This window comes from Excalfactoria chinensis, chromosome 1 (genome assembly GCF_039878825.1).
Source record: "Excalfactoria chinensis isolate bCotChi1 chromosome 1, bCotChi1.hap2, whole genome shotgun sequence".
Taxonomy (NCBI): domain Eukaryota; kingdom Metazoa; phylum Chordata; class Aves; order Galliformes; family Phasianidae; genus Excalfactoria; species Excalfactoria chinensis.
The window spans coordinates 125,856,303-125,883,666 of record NC_092825.1 but is presented as its reverse complement, the minus strand read 5'-3'; the positions used below and the strand labels follow the sequence as shown (position 1 = coordinate 125,883,666).

Genomic DNA, 27,364 nt, shown 5'->3' with positions numbered 1-27,364 from the left:
AAGATGACTGATGATATAGGACGTGGGTTTTACTGTTGCTGTTTTCTTAGGACTTGTGCTTCTTAGTGGCGTGCTTGCATCAAAGAGGCACTGTTCAAAGATATCATCCACAGTTGCTGCATGTGAGTTACATGCATTAGTGCACTTTAATGGTCTTTTTTTGTTGGTGCACTATTTCTAGAAGACTGCTATCAAAGATTAGGTCATCTGTCTTTCTCATTTGGTTAAAAAAAGAGATTGACCGAATCTTCCTTCCTCACAGTGTGTCTTGGGAACATTTCAATAGCAAAGAATAGTCTCTTGACTTTGTAACAATCATTAAAGAAAAGGCACAAAAAAAAAGGGTGGAGAAAAGCTGGTAGATGACTGTCATGACACTTGGAACGGCAAATGATTCAGTCATTTTAATAATACATCAAAAAAGTATTTAATTTTGTAGCTAGAGAAGTATGATTTGTAAATGGGGAATGAGAGGTAGTCTTTCCAAAATTACATGCTGCAAAAAATAGCAGCTGCTTTCTTCTTAGAGAAGCGCTAAAAAAGGAACTTTCCCATCTTTCTGTAAAAGCACCTCTTGAAATCTGCCTAAATTAAATATGCCTCCCAAACCTGTTTTTTTTCTGTTTTACATCGGCACAAAATTATGTAAAAATAGAAACAGAGATTACCTTGAAACTGTGTTCGCTGAATGTTATTTTAAACTTAAGATATTTTGCAGGCTACCCCACACACACTTCTTTAATACTGAGGCAGTGCTTGAAAAAAAACTGTGTCATGCATGAAGTATTTACTGCTCCTGCAAATGCGCGAAGTGCTTTGAAGAAGGAACCTGTATTGCTCTTGATTTTTGAAGAGCTGACTGCTTAAAGCTCAAATCCTATTGCTGAATCTGATGGTTTCGTCAATTTGGGAGGGTCTGCTGAATGAAGGCAGAGGCTTTGCAGGGTTGCAAGGTCAGGGACCGCATGAGTCCTGTGCATTGTGGGCATGGACATATCTGTGGTGATCACCGGGGGTTGATCTTTACAGAATCAAAGAACAGCTTGGGTTGGAAGGCACCCCAAGGATCATGAAGCTCCAACCCCCCCTACCACAGGCAGGGCTGCCAACCTCCAGATCTAACACTAGGCCAGGCTGCCCAGGGCCCCATCTAACCTGGCCTTGAACACCTCCTGCGATGGAGCGTCCACAGCTTCTCTGGGCAGCCTGTGCCAGCACCTTACCGCTCCCTCTGTAAGAACTTCCCCAACATCCCAAAAAACGATACCAAAGATAAATGAATGATAACCTCTTCCTTTATCTTCCTTTGCACTACAACTGTTGTCTAAAAATCAGTTCCATCTGTGTTTTTTAAAGTGGTTAAGAATGCTCCTGTATCTTGCTAATTGCGCCTCTCAGGATAGTTAATCCTCTCCTGCTTCTTGAATCATCTAGATGTAATTTCCTATAAACAACTGAACTATTTACAGAATCCTTCAAATTTTCTTGTGTGTAGACATAGTTCACTCACTAGGATTATTCTTCTTTATCTGAAGATGAGCGGGTTACTTTACCACTCCTCTTATACAAATACTTGTGCTGTACCATGAAATTCACCACTTAGTTGGTTTGCACAGAAGGTTCTCATTGGCTTACAATTGTGGGAATGCAAACTAAGCCGTAGGGTAGTGTAATTGGTCTGACTTGCCTCTGCCTCATTAGGTTGGAGGTACAGCTTGGAAGACGGGGCACAGAGTTAACTGTACCCTCTTTATGGTAGCTCTTCTAGGCAGAATACACTTCCTCTTACAGAGTTTCCCTTGAGTAATCAAGGGAGGAGTGATTAACTGTGCAGAGTGATGATGACAGTCCAGCTTTAAATAATATGCAGAGCTTCCTAGTTGAGGAATTACTCACTGAACCCAAAATAAAACCACTGGGAATCCAGAGTGTTTTGTCAAACGTACAGAAAAATCTATGTTTTTTAAGTCTGAACCCTCTCCAGAGGGTGTTCTCAACAGCAAGAGGCAAAGAACCAAAGCCCAGGGAGACGTAACTTGTCTGGATATTATATGTACTTAATAGCCCAGCTGATCTGTCAGCTGTGATGTATTTACCACTTCAACTGAAGAAAACAAGGCACTGTCATGTTATCTTCCCTGGACCAGAAAGTATCTAGGTAAGTATGCTCCAGGACAAGGAAATGAATGGTTCCACATTCTTGTGTTTTTAGGAGGAAAAGCAAGGGAACAGAGCTGTAACTTCAGTGCCAGTTGTGAAGTAGTGGCTGTAACTTGGTATAGTTTCAGAACCATCTAGATTGGAAAAGGCCTTCAAGATTGCCAAGTTCAACCTTCACCCTGAGCTCGAGTCCCTTTACTAAACCATGTCCCTTAGTGCCATGCCCACATGTCTTTTCAGTACCTGCAGGGAAGGGGACTCCTCTGTCTCTCTGGGTAACCATTCCAATGTCTAATCACTTCTTTCTGATATCCAATGTAAACCTCACTTGGCACAACTTGGGATCACATCCTACATACTGTTGGAGACCACATATCATTACAGTCTCCTTCCAGATGCTTATAATGAGTGATGTGGCCTCCCCTCAGCCTCCTTTTCTCCAGACCAAACAGCCCCAGTTCCCAAAGACACTCCCTCATAAGTTGTTTTCTAGTCTTCTTTGTGGCTGAAGGGAGATTTTGGTTTGGGGTGGCTTTAAGAAATGTGTAATGCACGCGGTTACGTTCTCAAATAGGGTCAGTCATTTGCCTTAGATCTGTAAAGTCAAATACTTCATATCTTACGAAGAGTTAAAGAGGAAAAAAAGCTGTATTGTAGGCAGAACTCGTAGTTGGAGGTTATGTATTTTCATAACGAATGCTGTGGGTAGTGTGAGCATGCAAGAAGGAAGCGGCTTTTGGACAGGTCTTTTAGGCATTGGTATGGCAACCACGTTGCACAGGTGGTGAGTGCAGGAGTGCGGTGGTACCCCATGCCCTTGCTTCTTGAGGCAGGCTTTTGCTGCAGCTTGTAATTTCATTTGCTGCAATGGCTCGCAGCATTGCTTGTGTAGTGGAACTAGGTGCTTGTGTAACAGTTGTACTGTAAAGCAGCGTGCTGCTTCTGCACAGCAGTAGGCTTATGAAAGGGATTAGTCTTACTTTGCTGAGTTGTATAATCTTGGCTGTGGATGAGTTCAGGTCTGGGAAGGTCTTGGGTTTGTTTCATCTGATGCTACAGAGATGCGTTCTGGATGCACAGGAACTTTGAATAATTCTTCTATTACGGGTTTACATTTTTCTTTAATAATGATTTAAAACAAACAAACAAAACATAGAGCCAAGTACCACAGAATATAAGGGAATTGGAAGGGACCCACAGCATCTATCAAGTCCAGCTCCTGGTTCCTGTAGATGGAAGTTTTATTTGCTTTGCTGTCTGTCTTTACTGCTTTTTCTAATTATCTCATCAAGCACACTTCTGCCCCTGTTCCCCAACCAGACCACCAGGGCTGAATGCAGAGCACGGCAAAGGAAGCCAGATTTCTTGTTCTCTGCAGTGGTAGAAGCTTCGTTAAAACATGGGAAGGCTTTTTCCCTAGAATCCTGTGTGGATTGACTCTTGCTAGGAGCACTCAGAGGTGTTTTTGTTATGACACCGTTTCAAATATGCATTTAGGAAATGCGCTTAGGACTGGAGTAGACTCAAATAAAACGTGCTCTCCTAGGAAGAAATGTCAGATAAGAAGGATTAAGGAGTTCTAACAACTTTCAGCTAGTTCTTTCTGTGCTGAATTCCTGGAAGAAATCTCTGGAGTAGTTGAATGCAGAGAAACTCTTAGCGTCATCCATGTCCTGTTCAGAAGATTCTTGAATCGCACTCATTTTCCTCCTAGCACAGGGAGGTTTGGGGGAGCCATGTTCCTTTTCTGTCAGCCTCCTACATTTAACCATACAGTATCTTTAAAGTGTGAGGGCTTGGGCCTGTCTGGATAAGTAATTTTGGGTGTTAGCTTCTACCTAAGTGAAAGTGTGATCTAATGAATGAGCGTAAAGGTGAAGTGAGCAAAGCTGAGGTTAAATTTACTAGGAGGGGGTAGTAAGCTAATGTTTCTGGAAAACCTGAGCCAGCTATTGCATCAGTTTGAACAAGCTAGCAAGCACTCTCTGTGTTGATGATACTTGGCTGTCCCAGAGAGGATCCAGGATGCGCGGAGCTGCCGAGCCCTTTCATGTTGCGCAAAGCTCAGACATCATCTCCTGCTGTGGGGTGAAGGCTGGGAAGGAGGATGCCATGTGCAAAGGTTCCCATGACCTGTGGCTCCCAGGAAATCTTATGTCCCGGCTGCCCGGAGCCACAGATCCTGGGAGGCTCAGTGGTGGATCCGTGATGCTGACAAGAACATAAATTTTGCTGTGCAGCTGCAGGCTCCCAGAAGATTTGGATTCAGGAAATGCCATCTGTTGGTATTGTAAAAACAGTAACATTGTCTATGCTTTTCTGCTTGAATTTGGCCCGAGATACCAAGTCATTTCATAGAAGAAAGCTTTTATTCTTAACCTCAATGAGGAAGAATGGGTGCGTTATTTTAAAGCAAACCACTGGTTATTGTGTGACTTTGTGGTTTTGTTTTAAATAAACTTGACGCTTCTTGTAGTATGTCAGCACCTAGCAGAGTTCCTGATATGTGTACATCCTCGAGCCCTCTCCATCCACCTCATGTGATTAGTGTTTTTTTCCCCACATGACATATGAGGGGGTGGAACAACTCAACAATACTTACAGGATCAGTGTCTTTAATAAAGGTATACCTGGGTACTTCTTTTCTTTCCATAGCTACTTTGGCACTGGCCAGCTGCCAGAGACTGCTCTTCCTAGTGCTGCTTTCACTGATCAGCTATAGGATGCCTCAGTCCATCTAACCCTGGGAAGTCACGTAGCCTAGGATTGTTTTTTAGGTGGCTTTGTGTTGCTGTTTGTTCTGGCCCACAGCGCCCTTCACGTGGTGCTGGTATCTGTTAGCTCGTGGTTTATAAGACGTGCACCAGAGCCCAGCCAGCAGCCCTGATCCCTTTCCATGCTGCCCAGGTGCAGCTGCCCGCAGGCTGGCCCCAGCCCATGCTGATGATGGGACGTGCTGGTGGCCTCACCACTAAATGGAGGTGAACTTGAATGAAGGAGGCTGGGCAGCGCTCCAGCTACTGAGCCCTGTCTGACCGCCTAATCTCACTGTAGAAAACCTGTTATTCTGTATTCTCATAAATACTGTTCTCTTGAGCAAAGCTGGAAGCTTGTTCCCCCTGCTCCCTTTCTCTTCCTCAGTTAATGAATAACTGGCTAGGAATGTTTAGTTAAAACGGACCACACCTTTTACTTTCTAATTGAGACTCAGTGAACAGAGGAACTTGGTGAAGTCATAGCATCACCAAGGTTGGAAAAGACCTACAGGATCACCCAGTCCAAACATCACCGATGGTTGTTACTAAACCATGTCCCTCAACACAACTTCCAGATGTTCCTTGAACACCTCTAGGGTCAGTGACTCCACCACCTCCCTGGGCAGTCTGTTCCACTGCTTGACCACTCTTTCAGAGAAGTAGTATTTCCTAACGTCCAGCCTGAACTTCCCTTGGCGCAGCTTGAAGCCATTCCCTCTAGTCCTATCACCAGTTACATGAGAGAAGAGGCCAGCCCCCAGCTCACTACAACCTCCCTTCAGGCAGTTATAGAGTGCAATAAAATCACCCGAGCCTCCTTTTCTCCAGACTGAACAATCAGCCTCTCCTCATCTGGCCTGTGCTCCAGACCCCTCACCAGCTTTGTTGCCCTTCTTTAAACATGCTCCAGGGCCTCAATGTCTTTCTTGCAGTGAGGGGCAGTTGAGACCATCCCAAAAATGAACCGACTGAGCTGTTCTCTGAGTCTGTCGAATGCATGAACCGCTCTTGAATTGTCTGCTGAAAAACATAAGGAAACATTAGTGTGGCTGAAATGTCAGTGGTGCACTAGTGAACAGAAGCAGGAAGCTGGCTTGCCTGCCCAATGAGCTTGCACTGCTTCCTTTCCCTTCTTGGTGCCAAAAAGTACCCCACCCAACACTGCCTACCTCCATCAATATTTGCAGAAGAAACATGCAGCAGATACGGTGATAGAAATATAGGCAGAGCTTACATGTGGGTTTAATACAGTCGGAAGATTTTTATTAAGAGATAACAAAATGGAATTATCTTGTATTTGAGCATCTTTGGAAAGGAAGAAAATAAAGAGCTTGCTTCCAAGGGCATGAGGTTAATTGTTTTCAATTTAATTTGCAGTCTTCTTAAGTTATTCTCTAGTAGTATGGATCGCTGCAGCAGTCTGCATGTGCAATACTGAAAGGAGAAAACCCACAGCCAACAAATGTGTAAATGAGCTTTTGTAGAGCTCCATGTTTTAGGTGTAGTCTGCAGCCTTTGCTGTCCAGGCTCAGTGAGGCAGCATCAGCTGCATTGTATCATTCTGCAATTAGTAAATCTGGCACAAGGCCACGCTTCAGCTAAAAAAGGCATCAGTCCTCACTGCTTCTTTCTTTCTCATCCCTCATCCTGGCATCCACGTTTGTGAAGCTGTACAGTGAACCAGTTGAGGGGAAAGTGATCCTCTTAAACCTTTATATTTCTTTGTTTTCACTGTGTTAGCTTTCAGTCAATTAATTTCTTGGTCTGGTTTGCTGTGCAACCACGCGGACCTGCTTTGCTGCATTAGAGCTGGTGTCAGCTCCAGGGCAGGGAGGGGATACAGTTGGGCCATCGCTCTGCATGGTGCTTGAATCTCATCAGCTGCAGCACCTGTACCACTTGCATGCTTATTCTCTGTCCATACTCAACTTGCATATATGCCCAAGCTTCACGTGCTGAATGTGTTCTTACCGAGGATATGTTTGGGATGTTTGCACAGAATAGGAAGGGTCTGGAGATGAGAACCCAACACAGAGCCATACAGAAGGTGACACTAGTTGGAAATGTTTCTGAAGTTAGTTAGTAGGCAGAGTTTCAGACCTGCAGAAATGAGGAGGTATTGCCTCTCGGTGCACCTTGGAGCATTTTTAAAGTTTAATCCTGGTTATGAAAGCTTTAGCCTGTTCACATTCGGGTGAGAGTTCCACCACCTGGCAGCCATCTTCCAGCTCTCCTGAGGCTTTCCTGGCATGCAAAGCACCAAGATTGTTAGGGGTAGGTGGGAGCTGGTTGGGCAGCTGGTCACTAGGTGCCAGTTCCTCACTGCAGGGCTGTGTGGGGTGTAGGGATGCCAGCAGCATTGCTGAGATGCTGGTAATGGGTTTGATGCAGTTTAATATCTTACAAACAATCTTGATGAGCAAATGGAGTGTGCTGTTGGCAGGTTTGCGTGTCATCAAACTTGGAGGGGGAAGGAATGGTTGCAGGACTGCCAATCTGAGGCATGGGCTGGGAAGTCTTGCATGCTTTAGCCAAGGCAAATACATCTGGGACAAAATAACCCTGTGCAGCAGGACAGGCTGGGCAGACTGGTTAGACTGCAGCACTGTAGGAAAGACGTGGCCATCGTGGTGGGCAGGCTGAATGCAGAGCCGCTTTAGTTTTTCTGCAGTTCCCTGAAATTTTATACTCAATCTACATTTCCATCTTAAAACATGTGAGACCGTAGGATAGGACTTGAGATCCGTGCAGTCTGAAAACAAGTCATGGATGTATGGCTGCTAAGGCAGTGATGTGCGCTTGCTGGAAGTTTGCCTGCTGTGAGGATGGCAAGTGGACATCATTTGAAGACTGCATGCATTTTGTTTAATGAGTGGCTTCTGGGATGTTCTGTAGCTGAAGTTCTTTGCAGTGCTTTCTGTACGTAGCATTTTCTTTCAACTGAAACTACAGTAGAGGGAGAAAAAGCTTAGTGCATTTCTTTCTTATCCCTTAGCTTAAGTGTCAAGTAAGCTACGTGACAGAAAGAGCAGGTGGCATCCCATACGTGAATATGGAATCACTCTTGTGAGATAGAACGCAGAGATTGCTTACGGACTGAGAGGAATATATTTCAGGAAGGAAGGGAAGAATTACCTTTTATTCCATTATGTAAAAGTGAAAAAGTAATGATTATGCAGCTGTGCTTTGTAGGTTACTCTATTTGAAATTAGGTTACCGCATTTAACACACTACTGCTTCTTTTAACTTTCTTCCAACCTTTTTGTCTTCCAGCTTCTTGCAAGTGTTCACTGATAGCACAGCGAGCAGAGCTCTGTACATCAATGAAAAACTACCAGCAAGCTCTCCATGATGCGGACATCCTCTGCCGAAGCAAACCCCACTGGCCTGCGGTATGGTGCTTGCATGCTGCAAACTGCTTGTTCTCAGGACTTCTCTGGGGGGCAGATGGCCCTGGTGAGGTCATTGTTGGGAGAACATTGTGGTGTTATCAGGACTGGAAACATAGACTGGAAGCTAATTTCTTCACAGGACAAGTCTGGAAGATCCTTAGCGTGGGATTTCTGCGGTGGGCATTCAGTGATGTGATTACGTTTGTGCTGGTGCCCATTGATCTGTTAGAGCTTGTGCTGTGGCTTGGAGCGGAATCACATTCAGAAGTCATCAGTGGCATGGGATCACTTTTCCGTTTGGGACGGTGTACTCTGGCAGTGAGTGGCTTTGTCAGCCTCCTGGCAACAGTGTCTTTCTGAGGTGTATTCCAGACAGTATTTCAGGATTTACTCTCTTTTTTTTCCCCTCAATACTGGGTTCATATATCAGATTCCTGCCTGTGTGATGTAGTGATTCATACTGGGCCGGGATTTTTTTCCTAACAGATGAGGTTCTTGGGAGCACTAGTTGTGGGCAGTCTGAAGCAAGTGTCAGAAGCAGTGTTAAGGTAGAAAGGGGAGGAAGCATGCGGTGCCCTCAGTTGATGCCTGAAGGCAGGCTGGGTGTCCCCATGGCTCACCCTGCCTAGGACCTCTATCCCTCACCTGTCAGTAGCAGAACTGCAGCACGGCTTTGATCAGATCAAGCCTCCAGACTGAGAGACAGTATGTCATGGGTTGTAGGCAGGGTTGTAGGAAGACCTTGGCAACTCTTTGGCCTTATGAAGAAGGCTGAGGTGTTGCATAAACACATTGGTGTGGTGAGCCTTAGCACAGAAGCTGCAGCTTGGTCTCTATTTGAGCTAGGTGGGGTGAGCACAGAGGTACCATCTGATACATAGAGCTTCTGACAAGTTGGATACTCATCTCCCAAAGATATCTGTCTTGTCATGCATTGAAACCTTTTCTGTTTGAAAGCAAATCATAATCTTACCCCCACCTCCAATTTTGCTCTTTAAAATTTGACTTTCTATTTAGGTTCTAGTCAAGGCAGGAATTCATCTTGAGCAGTGTCGATTGTGTTTTATGTGCAAAGGGAGGCAAATGAATTAAGCACATTCAAATGTTTTCTTGGAGCGTCTTTTCTGTTTGCCTTGCATCCATGGAAATGTGATGTGTGTCAGTCGTAGGCGGATAAAGATTTTGTTAATCGCATCTCTGAAGAATGCTAATTGAAAATGAAAGTTGTCATCACGGCATACCAGCAGTATCACGGATACATTTTGCTTGTGTATGTCAGAATTTCCACAGAAGCTTTGGTGATCCAGAATTAGCATTATTCAGGAATTCTGCTTTGTTTTGCATCTCGCATTGTTTCATCCAGTGGCAAAGAGAAGGCGACAGTGGTAGTCTTGTATGGTCTGTTATTCATGGGCATAATTTTTGGTGTTGGATCTTTAGATGCTTCTTCCACAGACAGCCCAGATCAGCCCTCCACGTGTGGATGAGGAAATTAGTCTTGTATTTGGAAAACTGGAAGACACTGAACTACACTGTAGCTTTTCCAGGGCAGTGGAGTAAACTTTTCTGCAGTGTCAGGATGGTTAGGAGCTCTGTAAAAAAAAGTGTTTAGAGAGGCTGTGCAAGCATCAAAATGAAGAGGTCGGGGTCAGGACTGTGCAGTACCTCTCCTCTTATCATATTCAGAAAAATAGCTTGCAGATCTTGGTGTGAAATGTCTCCAGCATGATAACTGCATCCTGGTTCTCAGAAGCCAAAAGTCATTGCTTGGGAACCAAATCAAGCTCTTGCATGCTCCTTGGACTCAGTCTCCTATTGGGAAATGTGCTTTCTGCTCGCTGGGATAAACAGGCTGCTCTTTTCTGTGTTTTGAGAAGTAGTCGAATTTACCTGCTCAGTCCTTGTCTTGGGAGATGGCTGCATACTGAGACTTGTTGTTTATGACATACAGTGCCTTTCCTACGCAGTGTCTATTACTTTCTTTTGCTATAAGTCTCCTCCTTTTCTCCCAGACAGTGGAAAGGTAGAGGTCGTAACAGGCCTCAACTTGAAGGGCTGCACTGAAAGGGTGAGGGAAGTTTACCTGCTGGGTAAGATTACGTGATACCGGATCTTTTTGTGAGAGCATGAGGAACAGAAAAAGACATCTGCTTATCTGACCAGTCTCTCAGCCTTCAGCATGGCCTGAAGATAACTGTGTGAATCAGAGGTGGACCAGTGTTCATTTTCGAGAGCAGATGTTTATAAACACATTTAGTTTCTCTCCACCTTTAAGGAAATAATTTCCAGACTCAGATTTGAGCTGCAAATTGACATCCACAGGGAAATTCAGAAGTGAGGCATTCCTCCCTCACCACTAATAAGCAAAGCAGGACTTGTCTCCAAGCTGATTTCTTTTACCTTTGCCATGGGTGTGTCACTCCAGGATGTGGAGAGGTAGGATGAGCTAAAAGGTTTCAGGTTAAACACTGCCAAGTTGCCCTACATTCACAATATATTGATATATTGTGTTATTCTGTGATTCTGTGATATTTTCTACCCAAATAAAATAGGACAAGACACTCAGCAAAAGTGAGTGTCCTAAACTGAAATCTTTTGCTCCCTCCGGCGCCGCTGCCAGCCTGCCCTGTGTTTTCCACATAACTCCATTACTGTTCAGACAGCCCTGGTACAGGAAACCATTCTCTGAGCTACAGGGGGCCCTGTAGGATGTGCTGTGGTCTGAGACAGTGAGACAAACAGCCCTTCTTCCTCTGTCAAGTCCTCTGCTGAGGAAGGTTGCAGTGTTTTTGGCTGGGGGTGCTGCAGCACTGGAGACGTTTTGTTCAGCAGGGGAGGGAATGACTTTCTTGTTCACCTGCAAAATGGAAGGAATGGCCAAGTTTGTGTGCCGGTGTCTTGCTGCCACTTGAGAAATGATCTCTAGATTTGTACGTTTTCTTTGTGCAAACAGGGTCATTATGTGAAAGCAAAAGCTCTTTCTGGATTGGAAAGGACTGAGGAAGCATTGAAGGAGTTTCTCTATTGTGTTGCCTTAAATCCTGAATGGAGCTCAATGAAGAAGGAAGCCCAGAAGGTATCAAATGTGTTTACTGTTTGCTTCTTGGCTGTTACACTTCTCTGTAGAGGTGCCTCCATCACAAAGATAGCGTATTTGCAGACTGCACCACAAATCTGTAGGTTGGACCACTGCCATTTGTAGATGATGCTTGCAGTGTGTCAGCAAGATTTGAATACACCTGGATTTCATAAGCTTAAGGCCCCTAATTTGAGTGCCCAACAGAAAACCTCTTCACGTGGGAAATGATGGGGGTGGGAGAGGGGGAGTTCCGTGGCAGGGAAAAAACCCAACCTTGTAGTCTCTGTATAACTTCTCATAAGGGGACATGGTTGTTTGCCCCTGGTTACATTCTCTGTCAGTCTATATGTGCAGCATTTTCAAAAAAGAAGGGAGTTCAGCAAGGTGCTTGGTGGAGGCTGGTGGGAGGGGGAACAGCTGTACACAGCTTTTAGCCTAGGCTGAAATCAGCTTGAGCGTAGAGCAGTAACCTGCTTGGATGCCGAGAAGGAGAACTGAGACACATCTGTATTAATCTGATTCAGTAAAAGAGCATGGTCTGAAACCTTCTGAAAGCAGAGATCTGAGGATCAGAGTGCAAAAGGACATCAACAGCTGCCAGCCTTGGTGACTGTGGGGAACAGAGGCTTTTGAGAAGGGAGGTGGACCCCAAGTTCCTACAGAGAGGAGGGCCTTGGGTTGTGCCTATGGTTGTGGTGGGCAGTGCCACGTGAGTTTCCTGTGGATGTTGGGGAATGTAGGATCCCGCAGTTGTTGCAAGCCTCTTGGCATTCAGAAGCTACAAAGTTTGTTCATGTGTGTTTGTACAAACATCAAGATCCGTGTTGTAATTGTTGTTCTTCTCTTCCTCTCTCTCTCTTTCTCTCTAATCGACTAGATAATGTGTGAGATGTTTTTCCCAGCCTTTGAAAATGTGCATGATAGTCTAACGGCACCTTTCTCTAGTCGAACATCCCATACGAGATTGAAACCTGCATTTTTAAGTAGCATAAACACACAGTCAGCTGCTGAAGATAGTTCTATTGCTGGGTCCTCAAAGGTATAGTAAAAAAGTATTCAACATATAAGTACCAAAAATAATACAAGGATCTGTCTGGTCTGTGTGACGTTGTCTTTGTCGACCCTCACGTAGGCACTTATTCCATGGTAAGCCTGTTTTCTCCAGTTACTGTCGTATCTCTTGTTGGGACATGTTCTTTCAGAAAAACAGATCAAAATTCTTTGTTCAGAAAACAATGTGATGCCTTCATGCGGAGGTCTGTTATATTTTGTCTTTATTTTGTATCTTTTCTTTTTCCTCTTTTATGTCTTTTATGGGATTTTAGTGTGATAGCAGCACAGCTGCTAGACAGAAAGCTTTGGGAGAGAAGTCTCTAATGCAGCTTGAGAGTGGCCTTGTTTCATGTGGACCTCTGTTCCTTTCTAAGCTCAGTGTAGTTACACTGATCTATTACTGACCTATATAGCTAATATTAATAATTAGAAAATAAAACCTGGCTCATGCTGTGTATAACTGTTCTTACTTTCTTTAGGATACTGTGTTCAGGTTAACAAAAAACCCGTCCCAAGAATCTGATGTATTTAGAAGCACTGATTCTCCCACTTCCCATAATGTACTGGATCGCTATTTTGAAGACAGCAAGAAGTCTTTGGGAGCTATTCTCTCCAATTTACCTGGGGCTGGCTTAAAAAGAAAGCTATCCAGTGATATGAGGGATATACAAAGCTTGGACGTCCCCAGTAAGATCCCTAAGAAAGGTTTGTGCTGTGGCTTAGGGATTTTCTTTTGCTCATGTTCAAAAACTACTTTTTCCCTCTTTTCTTTTTAGGTGTAAATGAAACTTTTCCTTTATGGATTTATAGTCTAGTAAATATCTTTCTGCTCTTAACAGTGTTGCTCAGGTATTCCTGTCTTATTGGAGCATGTAGAGCTTAAAGATGTTTAAGTTCAAATACTATTTATGTTATTCCAAAGCAGTTTCAATTCATTCAGTGAACACTGCATTTTTCTTCTCATAACTTATAATCCACTAACAGTTTAGTTTTTGTATTGCTGGCATTCACATTTTCTAAGTCTCAGAGGTATAGTGGAATGCCATTGTTTTTCTATATGAAGTAAAGATACATTAAGCCTGGAAACTGATATTTAACAGGCATCAGAAAGAGTCACATGCGACTTTACATGAAATTTGCCAAGCAAACAAAGGAGCCCTTTGAAGGGTAATAAGCCCACCCAGTCACCTAGTTTGCTGTTGCTTGATAGCTGTGCTTACAGTTGGTATGTTTCTCAGGCTTTCAACAGAGACCTCTGCAGTGTTTTTAGTACTCTGGGAAAAAATACTGAAGGCAGTATATTGCACTGAGTAATGAAATAATTGGGAAAAGAGGCTTTTAAAATGCCGCTGTACTAGCATGCATTTTTTAAAAGAAATGAAATCCCACACCTCCTTGACCAAGCTGACTTCTGCCTTGAAATATCACAAGTCTCCAAGTGCTGCTGCTTGTCTGCCACCTCAGCAAATTACCAATTTATGGCCAGTTTCAGGTCATGGTGTTGTGAAGGGAAAAATCCCGTACTCGTCTCTGAACTGCAGGCTCAGTAAATAGATTGTGAAATCCAACACTCTTCTATCTCTACAGCAAAGGGCAGAGATCACATTCTACCCAGAACCATTAATTCCTGGTCTGTGCTAGATCCTGGTGCCACACTACTATTTGCAGAATAACGCAGTTAGGTTCTTGCTGTTACTAAAGGCTAACATGCAAGATGTAGGTTAAAGATAACGCTGTTTTTCTTTGTAGGCCACACCAGTGCCCTCTCCCCTTTCCTGTCTGCACTCGAGATAAACCAGATGCTCAGCACAAGTTATCTTTTAACAAAATATCCCAGTGTTTTAACTTAACATCAAAAAAGCTGAGCTCTTTTTTGTTCTGTTTTGCTTTTTTTCACTGTCAAGAATTTGGTTCATAAAAAGGTCGTGAAGGCTCTGTTGCAATTCTTGCTGAGCAAAAAAGATGTGGAGTGTAAAAGAAGTTGCAGAATCTGGTGAGGTATTGAAACAGGCTGCCCAGGGAGCTGCTGGAGGCATTATCCCTGAAAATTTTCAGATATCACAGTGAGTGACATGGTATAGAGCGGTCACAAGCATGCGTTGGCAGCTGGACTTAGATGGTCTTAGTGATCTTTCCAACCTTTATGATTCTATGATTAATCTGCTTGTATTAATGTCATCAGAAGCCTAAGCTGGTAGCTCTTGAGCTTAAATATTGCTATGGCGTTTGAGGCCTGTAATCTTTAGATGTGTTCGTTACAGCAATACACACCACCTTCAAGAAACAAGATGGACAGAATTTTTTGTGAAGTATTCTGTCGCTGTATTTGCCAGCTGCATTAGCTCGTATAACTCCAGTAGCCCTTTAGAGTGAAGCTGTGTGAAACATAGGATTTCCACAGCAGGGTAGTCTAGAAGCGTGCAAGGCCTTTTTATACTGGTAAGAAAAATTATTCCTGCTGAGACATCTATAATAAACACTGATGAAATAGTTTAGCTGTGTGTAAACAAATTAAATTCTGGACTTAACATACTTAAAAACATCTGGCCTGGCTGGTGTGGGAGTAGCGATGGTGGTGGGAAAGCAACAGCAGAATATTTTAAAAACTAGACTTTGAAAATAACAACCATTTTTGGAGAAGCAATTCATGGGTATTCAGCTCTAAATTGCTTTCTCTGGCCATCATCCTCTGCTCTCCGTAAAACTTCCTGCCAGAAAGTCTAAAACTTAAATGGAAAATATGTTTATTTGAAACAAAGCTTCAAAAAAGAAAAGAGAGAATTTAGTTGTGGAAAAAATGACTTAGCATTTGAAACTGCAGTAATGCTAAAATATTTACTGTAATCATCACCTTAACTTCTAGATGCGGATGTTTTACCTGAAAACGCTGTCGTCGCTTCAAGTGAGATACCAACAACTCTTGTTGATGCGTCAGACTTTGAGTGTTCCCTCTGCATGAGGTATGACTGTGTTGACCTGTGATTAAGATCTGAAAGCCCTTCTAGCTTCTGAAAAAGGTTTTTGTGGTGTCAGAAGGGAAAGCAGCCAAAGAATGCCAAAACCATTGCTTCATTTCTTTTTCCCGAGATTTGGATCCGATATATCTGTACAGACACAGCCTTCATTACGCACCGACTTTACCACTTTAAAAATGAAAACCTTTTTTATGTCTTTGGATAAAATTGTCACCTGTAATTTATGCAAAAGCAGGAAGGTGTGAGATAGTGAGGCCTTCTCCCTTGTTTCCATAGTTTAGGAATCTGCGTTGTTTTATGTTGGCAGCTTAGGTTTTTTTGTTCCGTGTTTTCGTGTTCAGGTTGTTCTATGAACCTGTTACCACTCCCTGTGGACACACCTTTTGCCTCAAATGCCTCGAGCGTTGCCTTGACCATAACCCGCATTGCCCACTCTGCAAAGAAAAGCTGTCAGAAGTAAGTATATCCTTGCCCCAGTTAATAAAAATATTCAAAGCTGTGTTCTTCTGATAACGCGTATAAGAGGTGATCCTGTTCTCTACTTGCAGAACAGTGCGCTAGTGCGCTAGTACTCATAGCATCAAGCTGTGCACAGACCTGATTTGTTCCAGAATATATTTGTTGTTCCTTGGGGAAAAAAAACAAAAAGAATAAACAAAAGGAAGAAAAAAAAGTAGAATTTGCTGGTGCTTAAAGGAATAGATACTTCAGTATCATGTCGGGCTTGTGCTTGTGAAGTCCAAATGTGTTCCTACCGTCAGTCTGTATTTCTACAAGTAGTGAAGAAGGAATGGGCACTCCTTGGTCAAACCTTGTGCTCCAGTGGACATAACGTGTCTCATAGTTGGAGTACATTTTGGGGAGAAGTAACCTGGCAGTTCTAGGGGAAAATAATATATGCATCTTCTGCAGAAGCAGGGAGGAACTGCCTGTTCTTGGTGGTAGTACAAATTCTGTCGGAATTGAAGCTGATGGTCACTAGAGTGAGACTCATATCCTGAAGTAGAATGCCCAAAGGCTGGAAGTAATGTGCCTTAGGAAGGGGGATGGGTTGGGAGAAAGGGTTGTTACCTGACTTCTTGTTATCAGGCTTCAGAGTTGACTCTTCCTTGCAGTTCTTGGCGAGCAGAACTTACAAAAAGACCGTCCTTACAGAAGAATTGATAGTCCGTTACCTGCCAGAGGAATTATCTGAAAGGAAGAAAGTCTATGAGGAAGAAATGAAGGAATTGTCAAAGTAAGCTCTCTTTTTTACTGCTGATAACTGTTAGAAAAATGTACTTTTTAGTCTGAGTTACTGAAGAATCTTTACATTTGATTATGAAAATGCACAAAGTGAATGAATTTCTAAAAACAAACCTTTCACGTTTCATAATTTTTACATGGTTGGTGCAGATAAACAACATGCTTGGATGGTTGAGAACCACAACTATATTGTTAAAGATAATAGCTTATTCCTCTGGATCAAAGTAATATCAGCTTTAAAAGTTTCAATGGCATTTCTTTAGGTATAGAAACCCTATTATAAATGCGTCATACTTCATGTCAGTAGAAGTTCAGGGATTCGTTGCGTGTCAGTGACATGTGAAACTTAACTCTACAACTCAACTAAGAAGAAAAATAAAACATGGAGTTAAACCTGGAAAAGTAACACAAGGATTAGTGTCCTTCAAACTTAAAGGACTTTACCGAGCTTTGGAATTCTTCACACTTTGCTATAAATGTGATTAGCGCTTAGTTACTATGTTATTATAAAAAGTCATGACCAAAATATTGCTACTTGCATTTAAGCTAGATGCATCTGTATGTGCTTCTGGGAAACTGGCTATTATCTCCTCACTTTTCCTTTATAAAACAAGATTAGATGAATTGTCTCCTTAATACATGAACGGATAGAGACCTGAAATGTACTTTTCTTGTGGAAATGACAAACCACAACCAGATAGGCATTTAACAAAAATGAGTCTAAGGAAACCATTGGAAGTGGTGTTATTTTACAGGTTTATGCTAAATGTAGCAGTTCCCAGGAAAAAAAATGAACTTTTTTTTTAACAATTATCTTACAGTTTGAACAAAGATGTTCCCATCTTCGTATGCACCATGGCCTTCCCTACCATTCCTTGCCCACTTCATGTTTTTGAACCTCGTTATCGCCTGATGATAAGACGATGCATGGAGACTGGTACCAAACAGTTTGGCATGTGCTTAGCTGATGAATTGAAAGGGTAAGGAGATGAGCTAGAATGTCCTTTGTTGCAGTGTTGTCATGTTGATGGGGTACTGTAGCAAAGCGTTCTTGTCTCCACTGTGGTTCCATCCAATCCTGTATGAACCAATACAGGCGTTGGTGGCTTTTTACTTTAGTGTATCAAACATTCTTTTAGATGCAAAGATGTTATTTTTATTGCTCCCCTGTTGGATGGATAGCAAAAATACAACTCATCTTGCTACGACAGGCTCCAGAAATAGCACTGAATCGTGTGTGTGGTTGGAAAGCTTTCTAGCCTGTTTATTCTAGCGAAAGCTGACAGTGTGGATGAGGTTGCTTTTCTGTCTGCTCATTTAAAAGAAAAACAAACACAAAAAACCAAACCCAAACCTTGCATAGCTTTCCTGCATGGGCAGAATCGTTTGAACGAGACGCAGTGTACACTTGGCTGAGAAGCCTGTGTTGCTACTGAACATTGAATTTTGATGTTTGTCTTTACTGCTGTGTTGCAATGTCTAAGCTCTGCAGTAAGTGGGTTACACTGTCTTTGTATATGATCCTTTTTCGTAAATTCCAACACTGGTGTGTTTCTACCTCCCTGTGTGGAGATGAGTACTAGTGATTAAATAAAAGTCTAGATGAAAGGGAAAAAGGATAAGCAGATAATCTTGGGGGAGAAAAAAAATGAGGTGGTCTGAAGAGACATTTGTCTTACGAGATGTGATAGGAAGTTGTTTACTTCACAAGAATGATGCAGAATTGCCAGTGTGGGAAGTCTTTAAGAACACATTAAGCATCCTCAGGAGCAGCCTTTTTGTAGGGGATCATGGCTGGAGATGAGAGGAGGGCAGTCATACCCAGGTTTGGCAGCCTTTCCTTCTCCAGATCAGGGATGTTTTTTTTTTCTCAGATGAGAGGACAAAGGTGGCAGTAAGAATGCAGGAGATGCTTCAGCTGGCTCTGGCTGTGCTCCATGCCCATTCGACATGCTGTTGATGGTGCACTCCCAGTGGAGTTCAGGTTCCTACAACAGCTGTCACGCTGTGATCCACTGCAGTCTTATTATCAATTTTCTGGAAGCAAATATGTTTAAGAGTGAGGAGAAAAGGACCCTGTGGCATCAGTGATAATTGATCCCTGCACATCAGGGAAAGCTTAGTACAGCGGGACAAGGGGTTACAGTCCTAAAAACACATCTTTATTTGATAGTGCCAGAAAGGGTGCTTTAAAATGCGACTAGTATGGCTAGATACAGTTAACATGCTCTGTCTGTTTAGAGCTACTGAAATAATTAAGCATTTTAAGCATGGTGCCTTCCAATTAAATCAAAAACACTGAAGTGCAGGAAGCCTTTATTTGTAGTCACCTAGCAGGCTGTTGTGGTGTCTTACACAAGTAAAGAAATAATTTTGTTTGTTCAAAATTGCGAAATCTAACGAGAAGAAGAAAGTAGGGAAACTTGTTTTGCCTCATCTATTGAGGCAAGAGTATGGAAGGCTCAGATTCTTACCTCCCTTGAAAGACACGGTGACAAGTCATATTAAGTTCATTACCTTCCTCTGCTTTGCTTTGTCCACTTAAAATTAAACCTTAGAGAAGAATTGTTTATAAGTTTCTAAGTCATGTCAGTACATTTTATACTCATGTCCAGGTGCTTTCTTGTCTCTCTTTGATCAAAGTCACTTTCCATCCAAAAGTAACTTCTCAAAGAATGACAAAAAAACATCTTTTGCAGATGAATTTTTGAACTCGATGCGAGTGCCATTAAAATCCTTTAAAAAAAGAAAAAAAAAAAAGAAAGAAAAAGGGTTTGTAGCTGTTTAATTGGTGCTTAATCTGATCTTTCAATAATAAATTCAGTTGTAATCTCAGTGGTCAAGCGCACAGGGCTTAGTGTTGTGCAGCTGAATGCCTCTTGCTCTTCCTCAGCCTGCACGATACAACAGCTGGAAGAGAATGGCTGTTCACAGCAGTCAGCTTTTTTCCTCCCCGAACCTTGAATTCCAGTGGAATAGAAACAGGAGTCATTTCCCAGCAGCACTGCTATTTCTTCATTACTCTGATTGAACAAACGGCCAAGCCCTGGTATAACAAGTGCTTCCCTGATGGAACATTTTTTTGGATCCTGTAGGGATTTGTTATCTTGAGATCAGGGTAGGTACAGTGCATTCTCTTGGTTAGCAGTAAGCTGAGGTACAAGGCTGCAAACACTGGCAGATCAGAGTGCCACAACAAGGAATTGTTGTGTGATCAGCTTCCATAATGAACTAACTAAAGCACAGGTGCAGAGTAGATAAGCCTAATTAATTTCAGTAAAATTTTGTTGCATGCTACTTTCCAGAACTCAATTAAAATGTGTGCCTTAAATATAACAGATGCGATTGCACTTTTATAAGGGGGGGGGGGGTATTTTATTTTGGTTAACTTAAAGGATACAAGGGCAAGAATAGTCTTGCTCTGTAGAAACCTTTTCCTCCTACAGCCTGTAATCCTCTGTTTATACCTCACAGTAGGGGGATTGCCCTCCTAGCCCTGCATTTGTGCCTCAGTTCCTTGACTTCCTTATGGTGTCTTTACCCATCTCGTTTTCTTTGCAAAGCAAGTGAATTTGCCACAAGCAGCTGGCAACTCACAGCTCCATTTAGCTTTCCTGTCCCTTCTCTACCTCCCTTAAATACCTAGGCTCTGAAGGTGCTGCTGCCTTGGACCTCCATGGAAGGCAGAAAGGGTGGGGGTTGTGTGGCTTAAGTGCATAAGCAGAAATGTATTGTCACCAGAGCAAGGACCTCTTTCAAATAAAAAGTGGTGAATTAGGCCCAGTATTTGTCCTGATGTATATAAATGCTTGTTGATGATTTCCACTTTTATACCCTTCTGTCATTTCAGATTTGCAGATCATGGCTGTATATTAGAGATCAGGGACGTAAAGTTTTTTCCTGATGGACGCTCAGTTGTTGATACAGTTGGTGTCCGTCGTTTTAGGGTCTTAAGCCATGGCCAGCGAGATGGATATAACACAGCAAACATCGAATATCTTGAAGATAAAAAGGTGATCTATGGTGCAAAGTTATTCATACCCATGTATTGCTGGATTCACTTAAATAGCCTTTCCTTGTTGCATTTCAAGTTAGCTGTGCATTATTTTTTAATCGATATTATAAATACTGTAGCTCTATTTTGACAACCGTAGAATAAACTCAGCTTGTCTCTCTCTTACACACTTCCCTTTCTTCCTTTCTATCCTTACAATTATCTCCGCTTGAAGTGTTGCACTGCCTTCATGAGTCTCTTCCATAGCTTCTGATACTCAGGTCTGTCATGACATATAGGTGAGCTCAGAGTAGTGTTTTAAGACTGGTAAGGGCCAGTTCCCATCTAAGAACGCCTCTGTTAGTAAAGAATTGGCCATTCTCTTTGTCCACTGAACACAGGAGATCGGTGTAAAGTTTGGCAGACTTCCTATGACTTCCCAGCTCTGGTTTGCAGAACAGCTCCTCAAATTAATGTGGGAGTCTGTTATTAAAATGAGATCTTCATGACATACAGTTACTGTGCCTGTACAGACATCCATCAAAGCTGACTGAGAGCTGAGAAGTGCCGGGAGGGGAGTAATTGTACAGACAAGTCCTCTTACAGTACCTGCAGCAAGTGAAGTGCTTATGATGGGTGTTGGCCAAAGTGTGAATTTTTGGCCATACTTAATGATGGCACCTGGGTCATCTTCAGAGCACATCTGTAAAATCTTGATCCCTCTTAACATTGAACTTAGTAGTCTTATGCCAATTGATGAAATCCATTCTGATCTTGCAGATCTTCAGCACACTTCCGCAGTTGAAGTGTGAGTCTGTAAAATCCAGGTAGGGCTCTTGCAGCTTGTACAGGACGATGCAGTGTTGTTCACCAGGTGGGGGAGAGATGTTGTGGGGTGCTTCCCCACCATGGAAGCTCCAAATATGTAATCTGTTCACAGTGTTCAGATCCCCAGAGAAGAGTAGTGGAGGATACATGTCAAGGCATTGTTTTCTAGATGGTGCCAGAGACTCACCTCTTTGTTATTAGAGTGAGATTTACCTTGTCTCACTTCAGAGGCTGATGTCTAAGTTTAGCACTGTACATTCCTGTTGCAGTCAGGGATGAGAAGACTCAGTCCAAAGCTGCCTGTTTATCTGCTCTATTGTAGATATCTACCTTAAGATGAGATTAATTGCCCACTAGATCCGTTCCTCCTCACCTAGAAAGAGCAACCAGAGCAGCTGGCTCAGATATGTGTCTGAGTAACCCAGAGGAAATACACTGTACAGACCTAAAAGAAAACAAACAAAAATAATTTGCAGTGTTGTTTTTTTTGCTTATGCTCTTTTCCTTTTCCCTGATGCCTAATAGCCAGCCCTATGCAACTAAAATACTCTTTGCAAGGGTCTTTTTTTTTTAATGGCTATTCCTGGTACTGGGAAGTCATTCACTTTCTCTGCTTCCTGCCTGCACATTTCTGCCCTCCTCCACTTTCTCCTTGGCTGTTCTACCATGACCTTAACACTTGCAGGAAGTATTGCTGATTTCTAAATGCTGTAGAAACCCTATGCTTGTGCTGAGTGGCAGTAGACGTTCTTGAGTTTTACCAGACAATATATGAAAGTTCAGAGGTCATTTAGTGACAGGGACTTAAGGTCGCGGGTTTGAAATGATTGATATGATGTTCTGGGATTAGAAAGCAAATTCTTCTGTGGTGCCAACAGTTAGGTTATTAATGAGTAACTTCTCTAGGAAGTGTCATTTCAGAACATGTAGGGGAGGGTTCCATCACCCAGGTTGGAAACATAAGAGTTGGGTACAGTTTGCTTAGATGTGGACAGCTGAACAGTTGCAGTCACTGCATTATTGTGCTTCACTTGCTTCTGGCAGAACATACGAACTCCATAGTACCAAACTTGTTTTGTTCCATCTTCTTTTAACAATAAGGTTGAAGGACCAGAGTATGAAGAACTTGTCCGCCTTCATGATTCAGTTTATGATCAAGCTGTTGCCTGGTTTACTTCTCTTAAAGACAATATGAAGGTGCAAATTCTCAATCATTTTGGGTCCATGCCAGGAAAAGAACCAGAGCCACAGGTAATAAATCTTTACTATTAATTCATAATTATTCCTTATGTGTTTTTTACACAAAGCTGTTTTCTCATAGAGGTTTTTAATAGATTTTGGTGCGTTCTAGGCTCCTTTTATTTACCCAATTTTGTTCTATTTGCACGAAGCATGGAAAGCAATGATCATATATCAATATAATTTAATATATGAAGAGATCAGCCTTAATGGAGCAAAAAGACAAGGAGAATGGCTGAAATCAAATGTGTAGTAACTGCTTTTAGTTTTATGATGCATTTCTGTACAAAAGGAAGGCGGGAAGGAAGGTACTGGTGTTAATCGGGCAGTGTTGGTGAATACATGATTGTCTTTCCATCCTTTTACAGAGCAACCCCAGTGGTCCTGCCTGGTACTGGTGGCTCTTGGCAGTGTTGCCTCTGGAGAACAGGGCTCAGCTGGCTATATTGGCTATGACCTCCCTTAAAGATCGTCTTATTGCCATCAGACGCGTCTTGATATTTGTGACTCGCAAAAGACCTAGATAACATGATCTTCAGTTGTGAACACGCACTGAAAGCATCTCATGACTGGTTGTTTGTGGGGGGTGAGAGAGGAGAGGTTGGTGTTTGTTCTTTTTTAAAGATTTTCTCAAATATGAACAGCCATTTGTGACTGTGTCCAGCATCCATCGATTGCATCGGTTTGTTGTCCTGGGTATTCACCAAACATTGCACTCTTCTCCTGTTGTCCTGGTGAAATCTGAGCCTCTACAGAGCTGTGCTACAGTTAGAACGTAGTTGATAAATGTGGATAAATTGCTTCAGAATACTATGATAGAGTTAATGTTTCTAGCCTGCAAGAGAGTTAAGTACTAGAGTAGCACCGCTGGCCTACATGTGATTTGGATTTCTGCTTAGTAGGAAAAGGAAACTGGACAGTGAATTAAAGAGGTGTTTCCTAGACTTTCTTGAAGATAGTGAACAGAAGAGGAGCTGCGCTTCCCGGCCAAAGTATACATGAAGACTATAACGAGCATTATGCTCTGTTAGTGAACTGGTAGACAGTCCATCATACACCCACATCTCTCTTTTTCAGGAAATATAAGTCTGTGAGGAAAAAAAACAAACACCTAAGCAGTTTGTGGTCAAGGCATCTGAGGATGTTCATCTGAAAGAATAATAGCTACTGAATAAATACACTATTTGGTAGCCTTAGGTAATCCCTCGTGTTGTGATATATGTGTTGTAGCAGATGGAGTATGTACAAAATGCTTGGAAGGGTGTACTTTGGATTATTTGAAAAGAAAAATCAAAGTAGACCTAGCTGGTCTTATCACTAAATTCAGATCATACCAGCTTTCTAAACTACGATGAACGCTGCTGTGAAATAATGATTTCACTCCAAGTACTAGGAAGGCAGACGGCAGGTCTTTTTGACCACATGTTGTGCAAGTGGGACTGACGAGGATAGAACACCATTTCCCATTTACCTGCAGTGTCATGCCAACCTCGTGGTACATTGGAATGATCTCTACTGAACGTGTTTCAAACCGAAAGTATTGTAGCTTAGTACCCGTTGTTGTATGTGTTGGAAATCAGTCCACGATAACACCATGAACAGAGGCACGAACCGAACACTATAAAGGCAAGTCTCAATGCAAGCTCAAGTCAGGTGTTAACCTTCATTTATGTTATTGATTTTTATAGACTGTTTTGTTAATATCTAACTTTGATAGCTCTGAAATTGATTGCTTCTCAGTCAAATGATCAACATTTGCTCGATTGCCAATGAAATAACTAACAGTGTTACCAATTCAATTGGCATAATTTCCTGTAAGCGTTTCCTAGAATTGATACTACCAACAAGATAAAAGTTGACTTGAATCCTAACGTGCTGCAAGTATAGCAAGACCGATTTAAAGACTTACTCATGTGCAGAAGTCTGGTAAGATGAAATGGCTGTTTACCTAAATGGTCAAAGTGCCTGGTTTCTTTTTTAGTTCTTTTTCCTTACTTGTCAATGAAGATGTATTTAAACCTTTTTTGTTTCAATTTGCACATGAGTTCTGGAAGAAGACTGCATCGAACTGCAGTAATCAGCATATATTACCTGCTCTCTTTGGGTATTGTAGTAATAACCTGTGTGGTCTGGGAAACAAAAGTACTGAGTTTTTTTTTCCTTTCAGCAAATGGCTACCACAAATGGTTTCTGTAACATACCCTGAATGTACTGTAACTGCCTCTACCTTGAACACGCCTTTTCTATTTAAATAATTTGTAAGTATATTCTCTGAATTGTGAAGTGACAACCAATGATGTAATAACCTCTACAGTAGCCTTCTACAAGTTCTGCTACCATCAACCAAAATGCTAACAATCCAAGTTGAAAGCGTTTCCTCCAGGATTCGAAGATGCCGAAGAAAAAGCATTGAAATATAAAGTAATTTCCAGAGAATTGTTCTGTGTATCGGAGAGGAAATGCCAGGAGTCAGTAGGTCTTCAGCCCGCTGTCAGCTCAGCTACCTAAGGGTGGTTTTGCAGACTTAACTCTTAGACCGGAAGATGGACTGTGTTTGATCTTGCAATCCTTTCTGTTCAACTTCCTGTTCTCCCCACCCCTTTCCACGCTGTGTATTTCTCCTAGATTCAGTCATCTCGCTCCTTCATGTGTGTGGCCTAGTTTTGAGTATTAGTAGTTTGGCTGCAAGGGACGCCGATGGTATTGTGTATTGCTGGTCCCTGATCTTCCATGTGCTTACATTTGCTTTTAGGAGTGTGTTTAAGAAGAAAAAAATAAGAAAAAAATCAAGGTGCTAGTTAGTGTCTTTTTGGCTTTGCCTCAGTATCTAATGTGAATATTCTTCATTGCAAAAGTGATTTTTCAAGATATCTACTGTCGAGGTACTTCTAACAGGAAACTCTACAGAACAAAAGAGGTTGTTTACTGCTGTTCTGTAGTGTGTAAAGAGACATTCTACATGGAAAGTGACATTACCGTGTTCATGAAGGCCTGCATAATTGATGAAACGATCGTTATCAACGAGAAAGCTGAATTGTAGGGGGATTTTTTTTTAGTCGAGGTTTTTGAGTACATCAGTAGCAGAGTGTTTGGGAGAACTGATACAACTTCGGAATTGTCTGCCTGTGGATGCAGATAATCACATAAGCAGCCCAAAGCTGTCATTTCTTCCGAAACACCGAATGCTGATCAAATAGCGAAGCTTTAAGAAAACAAACAAGTCACCACTACCCTTTGGTACTCGCATCCTACGGGTGAGTACCGGTGTCATTGTTACCAAATTCTCTCTGCCATATAGTCTCTACAGCATCCAGTAGTACCTCATTGGAACAGCTAGCTATCTCGTTCCTCTCTAGGCTGGAGGAAGTGTCTGCGTTACAGCCGTTCTGCGCTTGTGTGTAACTCGTCACCAAGGTACCTATGGAAGCATGGAGCTGAGCTCCTGGGAAAATTAGACAGGATCTGTTGCCTTTCTAGCTCATTACACTTTTCTTGCTTGCTGTCCAAGCAAGGATGCTGGGGTATATGATGAGTCTTTTCACTGTGGTGAATGTGGCCCTTCTTTATACATCATAAAGAGGCCAACAACAAAAAAAAAAAAAAATCCCTCTACCTCTACACCTGTTGTTCACCTGTAAAGCTTCAAGCTACAAAATAATATATATTTTAACCTTTTTTTGTCTTTTAGAAGCATACTAATTGTTTGCCACCGAGGCCTTTTATCTACTGTATTTTAATATGTTAATTTGATAGTCATCAAGATCTCTTTGTACTTCTAACCTGTAGATCTTGTCATGTTTCTTACTGCTCCTTTTTCCTTGTTCTCCAGTCCACTTTTAAATCGATGATAGAAACCTGTACATTCTCTATTCCTATTACATTTTACACTAGTGGAACTGGTATTTTGGTAGCGCCTTAATTTTGCAGTTGTGAAATGATTGTATCAACTCTTATCTGGGGCTTCTGCCCAGATATCGACGAGTATGTTTAATGTAGATAAACTTGAAACCATTTTTTTACTGTTTTAAAGCTAGTTACAAAGTGGAGTGTGTACATATGTATAAATATAAATTATTAATCTGCACCTTTTTGTATCTAGTAAATAGCGGAGGAGTTCATGTTCTAACCACATTTGACACTTCTTGTTGCATAAGCAAAGCCAAAACTTTTTTTAAAAATTGCAATGTTCATTTCATGTATATTTGCAATATTCATGGGAAATGTATTTAATTTATGTGATATTTGGAATAAAACAGAATGAGTTTATAAGCATGTGAGTTTATGGGAAAGCTTTATCCCTTTGTCAGCGGCTTCCAAGGGAGAAAGCGCAAAAGTTCGTGTTACAGATTTCATTCCATGCAGTTGTGAATGTGTGGACGAGTGGATGTGGAGTGCTTCTCATTCTCGTAATGTGCCACTGGCTCTGCAGTGCTTCTGGCTTCCAGCTGCAAGAAGGTCAGAAGCACGTGGTCTGAAGTTGAGGAAGATGACACTAGTTCCTCTGGCTACTGAAAAGCATGCAGCAAAGAAGTGAGAGGAACTGTGAAGAGTTAAAAGGCTTTAGGGCCACACTGCTACTCAGTGTTCAACGCTACCTGCATCCCCAAGATGTGATGCTTCAGTCAGCAACATTTGCTATCTGT

General features: G+C 42.1%; 1 protein-coding gene across 2 annotated transcripts in view; it reads left to right on the top strand.

The window, feature by feature from the left end:
* LONRF2 (LON peptidase N-terminal domain and ring finger 2) overlaps nt 1-26,987 on the top strand; it is a 32,972-nt gene extending 5,985 nt beyond the window's left edge. The window contains exons 2-12 of one of the 2 annotated variants that reach the window (XM_072349505.1): nt 8,190-8,308; nt 11,262-11,384; nt 12,265-12,426; nt 12,920-13,145; nt 15,304-15,400; nt 15,757-15,871; nt 16,531-16,652; nt 17,482-17,640; nt 20,607-20,673; nt 22,584-22,733; nt 23,090-26,987. In XM_072349505.1, the coding sequence (XP_072205606.1) occupies nt 8,190-8,308; nt 11,262-11,384; nt 12,265-12,426; nt 12,920-13,145; nt 15,304-15,400; nt 15,757-15,871; nt 16,531-16,652; nt 17,482-17,640; nt 20,607-20,673; nt 22,584-22,733; nt 23,090-23,248 (1,499 nt within the window). In that variant the 3' untranslated portion in view covers nt 23,249-26,987. Of the gene's footprint in view, nt 1-8,189; nt 8,309-11,261; nt 11,385-12,264; nt 12,427-12,919; nt 13,146-15,303; nt 15,401-15,756; nt 15,872-16,530; nt 16,653-17,481; nt 17,641-20,510; nt 20,674-22,583; nt 22,734-23,089 lie in introns of both variants that reach the window. The other variant, XM_072349497.1, reaches the window with a different exon arrangement.
* Nucleotides 26,988-27,364: the final 377 nt, after the last annotated feature.